This window comes from Pygocentrus nattereri, chromosome 27, assembly GCF_015220715.1.
Source record: "Pygocentrus nattereri isolate fPygNat1 chromosome 27, fPygNat1.pri, whole genome shotgun sequence".
Taxonomy (NCBI): domain Eukaryota; kingdom Metazoa; phylum Chordata; class Actinopteri; order Characiformes; family Serrasalmidae; genus Pygocentrus; species Pygocentrus nattereri.
The window spans coordinates 24,774,048-24,787,184 of record NC_051237.1 but is presented as its reverse complement, the minus strand read 5'-3'; the positions used below and the strand labels follow the sequence as shown (position 1 = coordinate 24,787,184).

General features: G+C 42.0%; 1 protein-coding gene across 1 annotated transcript in view; it reads right to left on the bottom strand.

Annotated features, from left to right (window-relative positions):
- Window positions 1–13,137, bottom strand: part of stx1b (syntaxin 1B) — a 99,905-nt gene that overhangs the window by 54,094 nt on the left and 32,674 nt on the right. Inside the window, exon 2 of the mRNA XM_017684978.2 lies at window positions 8,688–8,762. Within this exon, the coding sequence (XP_017540467.1) occupies window positions 8,688–8,762 (75 nt within the window). The remainder of the gene's footprint in view (window positions 1–8,687; window positions 8,763–13,137) is intronic.

Below are 13,137 nucleotides of genomic sequence, written 5' to 3'. Positions count from 1 at the left end.
GCATCGCCATCTAAAGACATCATTAACAACCATCAAATAAACAAACGCCTCAAAGGACCGCCCACTGAGGGCGTCATAAACAAACATCAAGCAAACATTGCTCCGCATCGCCCTCTAAAGACATCATTAACAACCATCAAATAAACAAACTCCTCAAAGGACCGCCCACTGAAGGCGTCCTCAACAAACATCAAATAAACATCGCTCAGCATCGCCCTCTAAAAGAATCATTAACAACTATCAAATAAACAAAGTTCTTAAAGCACCGCCCACTGAAGGCGTCATTAACAAGCATCAAATAAACAAACGTCTCGAAGCACCGCCCACTGAAGGTGTCATAAACAAACATCAAATAAACATCGCTCAGCATCGCCCTCTAAAGACATCATTAACAACCATCAAATAAACAAACACCTCAAAGGACCGCCCACTGAGGGCGTCATAAACAAACATCAAGCAAACATTGCTCCGCATCGCCCTCTAAAGACATCATTAACAACCATCAAATAAACAAACGCCTCAAAGGACCGCCCACTGAAGGCGTCATCAACAAACATCAAATAAACATCGCTCAGCATCGCCCTCTAAAGGTGCCATTAACAAGCATCAAATAAACAAACGTCTCGAAGCACCGCCCACTGAAGGCGTCATAAACAACCATCAAATAAACATCGCTCAGCATCGCCCTCTAAAGGCGTCATTAACAACCATCAAATAAACAAATGCGCCGCCCACTGAAAGCGTCATTAATAAAGATCAAATAAACATCGCTCAGTATCGCCCTCTAAAGGCATCATTATCAACCATCAAATAAACAAACGCCTCAAAGCGCCGCCCACTGAAGGCGTCATTAACAAGCATCAAATAAACAAACGTCTCGAAGCACCGCCCACTGAAGGTGTCATAAACAAACATCTAATAAACATCGCTCAGCATCGCCCTCTAAAGACATCATTAACATCCATTAAATAAACAAACGACTCAAAGCGCCGCCCACTGAAGGCATCATAAACAAACATCAAGTAAACATCGCTGAGCATCGCCCTCTAAAGGCATCATTAACAACCATCAAATAAACAAACTTCTCAAAGCACCGCCCACTGAAGGTGTCATAAACAAACATCTAATAAACATCGCTCCGCATCGCCATCTAAAGACATCATTAACATCCATTAAATAAACAAACGACTCAAAGCGCCGCCCACTGAAGGCGTCATAAACAAACATCAAGTAAACATCGCTGAGCATCACCCTCTAAAGGCATCATTAACAACCATCAAATAAACAAACTTCTCAAAGCACCGCCCACTGAAGGTGTCATAAACAAACATCTAATAAACATCGCTCAGCATCGCCCTCTAAAGGCGTCATTAACAACCATCAAATAAACAAACGCCTCAAAGGACCGCCCACTGAAGGCGTCATCAACAAACATCAAATAAACATCGCTCAGCATCGCCCTCTAAAGGCGTCATTAACAACCATCAAATAAACAAACGCCTCAAAGCACCGCCCACTGAAGGCGTCATAAACAAACATCAAGTAAACATCGCTCAGCATCGCCCTCTAAAGGCATAATTAACAACCATCAAATAAACAAACATCTCAAAGCGCCGCCCACTGAAGGCGTCATAAACATTATGAAGGCGTCATAAACAAACATCAAGTAAACATCGCTCAGCATCGCTCTCTAAAGGCATAATTAACAGCCATCAAATAAACAAAGGTCTCTAAGCGCCGCCCTCTAAAGGCATCATTAACAACCATCAAATAAACAAATGTCTTGAAGCGCCGCCCACTGAAGTCTTTATAAACATTATGAAGGCGTCATAAACAAACATCAAGTAAACATCGCTCAGCATCGCCCTCTAAAGGCATAATTAACAGCCATCAAATAAACAAAGATCTCTAAGCGCCGCCCTCTAAAGGCATCATTAACAACCATCAAATAAACAAATGTCTTGAAGCGCCGCCCACTGAAGTCTTTATAAACATTATGAAGGCGTCATAAACAAACATCAAGTAAACATCGCTCAGCATCGCCCTCTAAAGGCATAATTAACAGCCATCAAATAAACAAATGCCTCGAAGCGCTGCCCACTGAAGGTGTCATTAACCACCATCAAATAAACAAATGCCTCGATGCGCCGCCCACTGAAGGTGTCATTAACAACCATCAAATAAACAAACGTCTCAAAGTGCCGCCCACTGAAGGCGTCATTAACAAACATCAAATAAACATCGCTCAGCATCGCCCTCTAAAGGCGTCATTAACAACCATCAAATAAACAAATGCGTCGATGCACCGCCCACTGAAGGAGTCATTAACAAAGGTCAAATAAACATCGCTCAGCATCGCCCTCTAACGGCATAATTAACAAACATCAAATAAACAAACGTCTCTAAGCACCGCCCACTGAAAGCGTCATAAACAAACATCAAATCAACATCGCTGAGCATCGCCCTGTAAAGGCATAATTACCAACCATCAAATAAACATCGCTCAGCATTGCCCTCTAAAGGCGTCATTAACAACCATCAAATAAACAAATGTCTGAAAGCGCCGCCCACTGAAGGCGTCATAAACAAACATCAAATAAACATCGCTCAGCATCGCCCTCTAAAGGCATAATTAACAACCATCAAATAAACAAACATCTCAAAGCGCCGCCCACTGAAGTCGTCATAAACAAACATCAAATAAACAAATGTCTGAAAGCGCCGCCCACTGAAGGCGTCATAAACAAACATCAAATAAACATCGCTCAGCATCGCCCTCTAAAGGCATAATTAACAGCCATCAAATAAACAAAGGTCTCTAAGCGCCGCCCTCTAAAGGCATCATTACCAACCATCAAATAAACAAACGTCTCAAAGCGCCACCCACTGAAGTCTTCATAAACATTATGAAGGCGTCATAAACAAACATCAAGTAAACATCGCTCAGCATCGCCCTCTAAAGGCATAATTAACAGCCATCAAATAAACAAAGGTCTCTAAGCACCGCCCTCTAAAGGCATCATTAACAACCATCAAATAAACAAATGTCTTGAAGCGCCGCCCACTGAAGTCTTTATAAACATTATGAAGGCGTCATAAACAAACATCAAGTAAACATCGCTCAGCATCGCCCTCTAAAGGCATAATTAACAGCCATCAAATAAACAAATGCCTCGAAGCGCTGCCCACTGAAGGTGTCATTAACCACCATCAAATAAACAAATGCCTCGATGCGCCGCCCACTGAAGGTGTCATTAACAACCATCAAATAAACAAACGTCTCAAAGTGCCGCCCACTGAAGGCGTCATTAACAAACATCAAATAAACATCGCTCAGCATCGCCCTCTAAAGGCGTCATTAACAACCATCAAATAAACAAATGCGTCGATGCACCGCCCACTGAAGGAGTCATAAACAAACATCAAGTAAACATCGCTCAGCATCGCCCTCTAAAGGCATAATTAACAGCCATCAAATAAACAAACGTCTCTAAGCACCGCCCACTGAAAGCGTCATAAACAAACATCAAATCAACATCGCTGAGCATCGCCCTGTAAAGGCATAATTACCAACCATCAAATAAACATCGCTCAGCATTGCCCTCTAAAGGCGTCATTAACAACCATCAAATAAACAAATGTCTCAAAGCGCCACCCACTGAAGGCGTCATTAACAAACATCAAATAAACATCGCTCAGCATCGCCCTCTAAAGGCATAATTAACAGCCATCAAATAAACAAACCTCTCTAAGCACCGCACACTGAAGTCATCACTAACAACCATCAAATAAACAAATGCCTCGAAGCAACTCCCACTGAAGGCGTCATAAACAAACATCAAATAAACATCGCTCAGCATCGCCCTCTAAAGGCATCATTACCAACCATCAAATAAACAAATGTCTCTAAGCGCCGCCCACTGAAGGCGTCATTAACAAACATCAAATAAACATCGCTCAGCATCGCCCTCTAAAGGCATAATTAACAGCCATCAAATAAACAAACCTCTCTAAGCACCGCACACTGAAGTCATCACTAACAACCATCAAATAAACAAATGCCTCGAAGCAACTCCCACTGAAGGCGTCATAAACAAACATCAAATAAACATCGCTCAGCATCGCCCTCTAAAGGCATCATTACCAACCATCAAATAAACAAATGTCTTGAAGCGCCGCCCACTGAAGTCTTTATAAACATTATGAAGGCGTCATAAACAAACATCAAGTAAACATCGCTCAGCATCGCCCTCTAAAGGCATAATTAACAGCCATCAAATAAACAAATGCCTCGAAGCGCTGCCCACTGAAGGTGTCATTAACCACCATCAAATAAACAAATGCCTCGATGCGCCGCCCACTGAAGGTGTCATTAACAACCATCAAATAAACAAACGTCTCAAAGTGCCGCCCACTGAAGGCGTCATTAACAAACATCAAATAAACATCGCTCAGCATTGCCCTCTAAAGGCGTCATTAACAACCATCAAATAAACAAACGCCTCTAAGCACCGCCCACTGAAAGCGTCATAAACAAACATCAAATCAACATCGCTGAGCATCGCCCTGTAAAGGCATAATTACCAACCATCAAATAAACATCGCTCAGCATTGCCCTCTAAAGGCGTCATTAACAACCATCAAATAAACAAATGTCTCAAAGCGCCACCCACTGAAGGCGTCATTAACAAACATCAAATAAACATCGCTCAACATCGCCCTCTAAAGGCATAATTAACAGCCATCAAATAAACAAACCTCTCTAAGCACCGCACACTGAAGTCATCACTAACAACCATCAAATAAACAAATGCCTCGAAGCAACTCCCACTGAAGGCGTCATAAACAAACATCAAATAAACATCGCTCAGCATCGCCCTCTAAAGGCATCATTACCAACCATCAAATAAACAAATGTCTCTAAGCGCCGCCCACTGAAGGCGTCATTAACAAACATCAAATAAACATCGCTCAGCATCGCCCTCTAAAGGCATAATTAACAGCCATCAAATAAACAAACCTCTCTAAGCACCGCACACTGAAGTCATCACTAACAACCATCAAATAAACAAATGCCTCGAAGCAACTCCCACTGAAGGCGTCATAAACAAACATCAAATAAACATCGCTCAGCATCGCCCTCTAAAGGCATCATTACCAACCATCAAATAAACAAATGTCTTGAAGCGCCGCCCACTGAAGTCTTTATAAACATTATGAAGGCGTCATAAACAAACATCAAGTAAACATCGCTCAGCATCGCCCTCTAAAGGCATAATTAACAGCCATCAAATAAACAAATGCCTCGAAGCGCTGCCCACTGAAGGTGTCATTAACCACCATCAAATAAACAAATGCCTCGATGCGCCGCCCACTGAAGGTGTCATTAACAACCATCAAATAAACAAACGTCTCAAAGTGCCGCCCACTGAAGGCGTCATTAACAAACATCAAATAAACATCGCTCAGCATCGCCCTCTAAAGGCGTCATTAACAACCATCAAATAAACAAATGCGTCGATGCACCGCCCACTGAAGGAGTCATTAACAAAGGTCAAATAAACATCGCTCAGCATCGCCCTCTAACGGCATAATTAACAACCATCAAATAAACAAACGTCTCTAAGCACCGCCCACTGAAAGCGTCATAAACAAACATCAAATCAACATCGCTGAGCATCGCCCTGTAAAGGCATAATTACCAACCATCAAATAAACATCGCTCAGCATTGCCCTCTAAAGGCGTCATTAACAACCATCAAATAAACAAATGTCTCAAAGCGCCACCCACTGAAGGCGTCATTAACAACCATCAAATAAACAAACCTCTCTAAGCACCGCACACTGAAGTCATCACTAACAACCATCAAATACACAAATGCCTCGAAGCAACTCCCACTGAAGTCTTTATAAACAAACATCAAATCAACATCGTTCAGCATCGCCCTCTAAAAGCATAATTAACAACCATCAAATCAACAAACGTCTCTAAGCGCCGCCCACTGAAGGCGTCATTAACAAACATCAAATAAACATCGCTCAGCATCGCCCTCTAAAGGCGTCATTAACAACCATCAAATAAACAAACGTCTCTAAGCACCGCCCACTGAAGGCGTCATAAACAAACATCAAATAAACATCGCTCAGCATCGCCCTCTAAAGGTGTTATTGACAACCATCATATAAAGAAACGTCTCTAAGCACCGCCCACTGAAGGCGTCATAAACAAACATCTAATAAACATCACTCAGCATCGCGCTCTAAAGGTGTTATTGACAACCATCAAATAAACAAACATCTCTAAGCACCGCACACTGAAGGCGTCATAAACAAACATCAAATAAACATCGCTCAGCATCGCCCTCTAAAGGTGTTATTGACAACCATCATATAAAGAAACGTCTCTAAGCACCGCCCACTGAAGGCGTCATAAACAAACATCAAATAAACATCACTCAGCATCGCCCTCTAAAGGCGTCATTGACAACCATCAAATAAACAAACGTCTCTAAGCACCGCCCACTGAAGGCGTCATAAACAAACATTAAGTAAACATTGCTCAGTATCGCCCTCTAAAGGCATCATTAACAACCATCAAATAAACAAACGCCTCGAAGCGCCGCCCACTGAAGGTATCATAAACAAACATCAAATAAACATCGCTCAGCATCACCTTCTTAAGGTGTCATTGACAACCATCAAATAAACAAACATTTAACAAAAAAATGTTATTTACTGTCGCCCTCTAGAGGATCGCCTCAAAAGTCCCCGTTTATAATTTTAACAGCTTTCTAAGAGCCATAATGAGTCTAGTTCAGTTTTTTGATGTTTATATCTTGGTCTTTCTAACACTCGAAGGGACACGTCACTGAAACCTCAGCTTAATGCCCGGATGCAGACCTCACAAGCCTAAATGCTGATTATCTAACCTGGGTTTTTCTACCATATAAACAGGCTCTGCTTCAGTGCCATCCTTCCTGGCCACCCTGAGCATGAGTGATCTTTGCTCTGAGATCCCCCTCGAGCCACCGCGCCCGCAGGGTTCTCCTGCCCTGCAGATTCAGCAGTTAGTTGCTATTCTGGATACACTACTCTGCGAATGAGACCTCAAAGCAGCTCCAAAGTTCAGTGACTGCATTCATTTCCAACTCATAGAAAAGACACGTGGCTATGGACGCGATCTAAAGGTGCTGAAGAATGATTTATGAATGCATAATGAATTTTACGTCCCTTATGATATGTAACTGCAGGATTATGTGCTTACTTGGACATTTTGGGGAAAGAATTGAAAAATTTCATTACTGAATACTGAAACTGTAACAGTCTGTTCTGCTTCTGCTTCGAGGCTTTTGCTTTGTCCTCCTTGAAATCTGCTGCAGTGGACGAGCTTTCGTATGCATTACTAATCAATAGGGAAGAATCCCTGCATTAATTAATACAAGATTATATGTACACCAGGCCGTGTCCAGCTTCTTTACTGCAGTAAAAGGGCTACAGCTATAATGAGGTGGGTTAATTTGCAAAATACTGTACTAGCAAACAACCCAGTATAATTCATAAAAATACTTTGATAATAAAACAAATCATTCAGAAATATATTTATAACACAACTTTCTAGTGTAAGAAATGGGTGATTAAGTGATCCTTATTAGTCACACAACAGGGAAATTTCACCTTCGCAATCTAACCCATCCATGCAGTCAAACACACACACACTAGGGGGCAGTGAGCACACTTGCCAGGGGCGGCGGGCAGCCCTATCCGCAGCGCCTGCAGAGCATTAATGCATTAAATTGCAGAGAATTGTAAGTATCTACAGCCAATTTTGGCAGAAACGAGCAAGACAAGCTCTTCCATTCGGGTTCTTTTAAAACTTCGTACCGTATAAACAGTTCTTGATGCCTCTGTAAGTCAGCACACATCCATCTACGAAGGCGGCCGTCACATTTGCCCAGAACATATAAGTATGTAGTGTCCAAGAGTGGACGAACAAATTGCGGTTTAAACTGAGCGGTCAGTATATCAATATTTCTGATGTCATGTGAGGTCACGTGTTTCAAACCTTCAAATCCAGGTTTATTTCAGCTATTCAGGTTTCCGCTGTTCAGTGTTGCCATCACGTTTGCCAGCAAACATGCAAGGATTTCTTGTTTACAAGCTACTAAATACATTAATTACAACTTAATAACCGAATAACTGTTAAAAACGGCAAACGTTTCAGTCCAGCGGCTGTATTCACTCTGAAAGTCTGGCTGTTGTCACGGTGATAAAAACAGGCAAATGTTCGCAAAAGTGTGTTGTTATTATCAAACTGATAAAAAATAAGACAAAAGAGCTTATAAATTCCAGCAGCTGTGGTCAGATCAGTGTGCACTGAATAGCAGATGGTTGGTGCACCTTTGTGGGCGGAGCTTCCGAGGCTGAAACAAGCTAACTAGTTCTTGCAGTTTTTTAATAAAAAAAATACGTGATAAGATTAAAGAATGATAAGTATGATGTAATATATTAGTAACCGATTGTATTCGTCTAATTTGCATGATCTGCAATGCAGATTTCATGCCACATCATCTACTAACAGATTTTGTGGTTTCACTTTAGTTTAATGTACAGCTGTTCTTATCAGAACCACTCGGCATGTCTAAAACCAGCAGTTATCCTTCTATCTATCATCCTGAGGCCGAGCTCACCTGTTCAAAGAACTCATCCATGAAGTTTCCTCGGTCGACGTGGACGACTTCCTCATCATCGTCACTGTCCTTAGCCTGCAATGGAGTAAAAAAGAAGCGATGAGATCTGGATAGAGATTACTGTGAAATGAATTACTGTAGATATTTTACTATGATATTGATTTGATTGAAAGTTACTGTCGTGTGCACAAAAAAGAACAACATGCCATTTTTGCTGTTTCTGTCATTTTTTGGTGTAGAAGCAAAGAGAAAAAGACGAAGACAAACCAAACAACCTTTGCCGCTTAAGTAGTTTGCTGAAGCGGTTGGTTGGCGTGGTGGATAACACTACACCAATAAGAGTCCTTGGGCTAGACTCCTAATGCTACATTCACCTACTTCTACAAAATAGTTCGTGTTTAATATTTACATTTCTGAGAAAAGTATACCTATAAATGTAATTAGTGTAGAGTAATTAGACAATAGAACACAAGAGGGAGTGTGATGAATAGCAGCACAGCTATGATTCGGTCTCAGGTATGAGCTGAGGGTTAGTTCAGTAGATCATCGCTATTTTTCACCGTAACACACAACATCCAGGGTTCTATGGCTTTTATATCACAGTTCTGCAAAATAAAGAACAAAGTAAAGCAAAGAAGCCCCGAACTTTGCATGAAATGTGCTTCAAAATCGTCCGTTTCTTACATCAAAAGAAGCAGCACCTGACTACATTCCTAATATTGTGGGAATATTAGGTTGAGCTCAGCTTTTTCATTGTGCTCCAGGGGTTTCAATGTGGTTTGGTTCCAGTTTGACAACCACGGAAAGCTGTGAGTTTTTCCAAAAAGACTAACACGGATGGCTTATTACCTCAGCTAACGTTACCAGCCTCATCTTTTTCCTCACATTGTAACCGGCGAGGCAGTAAAACGATGCCAAATAGTGTAAATTTTGTTGAACGTTGTATTTATGTCGTTGAATTTGCATTAGTAGCACATAAAATGAGCTTGAACTTGAAGTTTGTCTCACTGAGATGCATTACATGATTAAATGATGCTGCACGCGAGGCCGTAATCGTAAAATAGAATCGCCCGTCAGAACTATTACATAATAATGTAATAACATCACCTCTTAAAAATGTGGTACTTCAGTGGTTCTGTACAGAGCCATGAACACTCCAAGAACCATTTGCATGCTTAATTGGTTCCCTGCATGGTGAATTGGTTCAGATGGATGGAGAATGTGCTGTATACGGTTCTATAAAGCAGCAAAAGGCTTCTGCTGCTATGATGTCGGTGCTGCATAGAAGTGTTTTCAAAAACACACCCCCCCATCAACAACGGTTCTGTGAGTGTTGATGGTTCTGAATAGAACCGCTCTTTTTTCAAGAGTATGGATAATCTAAAGGATTTGGCTGCCATTTTAGATCGGAGAATAAAGGCTTTATTTTGTTTACAGCAGTGGTGAGAATTACACAAAATGGAGCAGGACTGATGCTTGTGCTCCAGCTGTAAGTGACACGTCCAGGCCCTGCAGTGTTGTAGAGGATCAGCTAGTTGGAGGCCAGTCTAGTTCAGCCTGCCTGAAACTGCCACCCACGAGCCCGAGGAGCAAACCGAGCAGGGAAACAGACACAAACGCACTTTATGGCGCTGCAAGAGGAGAAGGCCAGGTTAATGGACAAATCGGATAACGTTTCCGTTCGCAATAAACCCATGACCGGGCCTTCTCAGCGTGGCGGACTTTGATAAATGGCCCGTATTCCGATGAAGTGACCCCGAGGTGCTCGTTGTTGGCAGGGAAGAGCGAGTCTGTCTGGCACGCGGCAGAAGACGAGCAGTTGCGCGGATATTACGGACTGTATGAATTAGACAAGAGCGCTGTCGGCATAAGCAATGCACCACTGCGCGAGCTGATAGGGCTGATATATGGCTCTTCTGCAAATATCCATAGATATGAAACTAAGAAACACTGTGATGCAGAAATATAAACCAATTTGTTTTGGGTCGTTTGTTTTCTTAAGAAAAAAAAAAAGGGAAATTGTGAAAATTGAAGTCTTAATACAGCGATAACATTGAAACATCCACATCTGTATCTTATTTGTCCAGTTTTCCACCCCACCATCAAAGTCCACTTGTAATGTTTGTGTGATTTTATCTACCATAAGTGAAGTCATTGGTTTTCCCAACCTCTCTTTACCCCTTAGAACGAATCAGGTTATTATCGGTAGTGTGCCTTTAAGACTGATGTACGTAAATGAGTTGAATACCGATTGGCTGACCTCAAAAAACTCAATAAACAGGCTCAATAAACAGTCCTGGCTGAAACACTCCTTATAACCTCGGTGTGAGTGTGTGGGGTTAAACTGTTGTCGGCTGCAAAGGCAAATCTATGCACATATGAAAACTAGAACGTCAGCACATCCTCTAGAGAGAACACACTTCTGCACGTTCATTTTAATGCACAATTACCGTTTATTTGCAGAATTGAGCTTTTTTTTAGGAAAAAAACAACATGAAATGTGGGCCTGTGCAAATATTATGGCACATTCTATGTCTATCTTTTCTCCAATATAAAAAATTCAGCAAATGAATAGAATATTTGGTCTAAAATTGTGGATGAAACTGCAAAGTGTGAGTCTACTGTAGGGCTCATTTTCACTAGGGGTGTTCAAATATGTGAATGCATGAACGATACGAATGTTTACATAGTACATAAAAACAAAACAATGTCATTTTGTCTGTGATATAGGCCCTTTAATGCAAGCTGTCTACTTACTTTTAAGCCAAAACGCAATGCTTAGTAGAGCCTATGAGACTTTTTAGTGCAAACTGAATCTGTATTAATGTACAGAATGCCTGACAGCTCATAAACATTGCCATTGAGAACACACACAGGGGATGTGCATACGATTCGGCCTCCTCACGCCATCGATCAGCGTATAATGCGGTGATGACGGTGTTTAGTTCAGCCACAGAGAGGCAGCGGACTGAGCAGTCGATAAACGTTCTCTGAGATGGCCTACAAAATGGCAGCCGCATCGAGGACATCTCTTCGCTGGTGCTTTTCGCATGTTGGCCAGAAAATGGGGCACTCTAATACACTGATACAGATCACATGTAGGGAGACGAGGGAGGCTGCGTGAACGCGATAAAAATAGCTTTTTTGTGTGCGTGTGTTCACTCGCATATGGACGGTGGGGGTAGGGCCGAGCTGCTAGGCTACGCTAGATTAGCTCAGAGACCATGTGGCTCCGGCAGCGGCGCAGCAGTCACCTCGGCTCGCGCCTCAGCCGCTCGACCTCGCCTCGGTTTAACCCTGAAACACCTCCTCGCCAGCTAAACCGCTGGAGCAGAGGCAGTTCTGCCTTAAAACATTCATTACATGGAGTCAGCACTGAGGCTGTGGCGATAGGCCTTCAGCATCCTCACTGATTTACCGCTGCGCACACAACCTACTAAGCTCTTCTGATTCTCTTAACGTCTTAATGTTCAACAATACGCTGCACGTGTCCTGAAAAAAACACGTAAACTTCCCCAGCTAAAGTGTTAATATGCTGAGACAGCAGTGAACAACGAAGCTTATATATATATATATATATACATGCTGGAAGCATCTGTAGCAAAAGCTGTCCATTTATGTAGAACGTTCCAACCAAATTGGATTTTCTTTTTCTTCCTGAGCATTTCTGAAATTAGTGTGAGATTTTATGCACCAAAAGCAGCCATAATTAATTTAACATGACCACTTCCCAATGATCTTAGAACTAAAAAGGCTGTTTTTGTTACTGGGTAACTTTAAGTTAATTGAGCTCTGTTCTGATTGGCTGCCTTGTATTGTGCGTATTTAAAACTAAACTGCTATAGGCTGAATGGGCGGAGCTAAATTGCTATAGGCTGAATGGTGGAGCTAAATTGCTATAGACTGAATGGTGGAGCTAAATTGCTATAGACTGAATGGGCGGGGCTAAACTGCTAAAGGATGATAGATCGGATGGTGCATATGCAAATGTGTTGGTTTCTCAGTGTATTCACCATAGACTCGCTCAGAGTGTAACTGGAGAGTGTTTACAGTGTTTACATACTGCATCAAAGTGTGGTAACATATAAACCTAAATGCTAATTGCAACATATTTCGATGGTCTTTGTTGAAGATGTTTTAGAAGACCTGAAGTCTCTGTGTGTGGTTTTTAAGGCTTTTATGGTGCTTTTAAAGTGTCCTCCATTTTTAAAGCCCTAAACATTGTGCATCCTTCCACGCGGCTCCTGCCGTGCTCATGATCTACTGTCCAGATTTAATGGCGTTTTTTCCTCCTCCTCTTTTCCAGAGAGGAATCTTTCTATCCCAGCATGTATAATTCATGAGCTGAAAGAGCTCCTGCTCCATACTGCACAGACACAGGCCTCTCCATTGCAGCAGATGTGTGGCGCTGCTGTTTGATGGTGCTGAGGAGTGATGTGGCTGAGCTGAA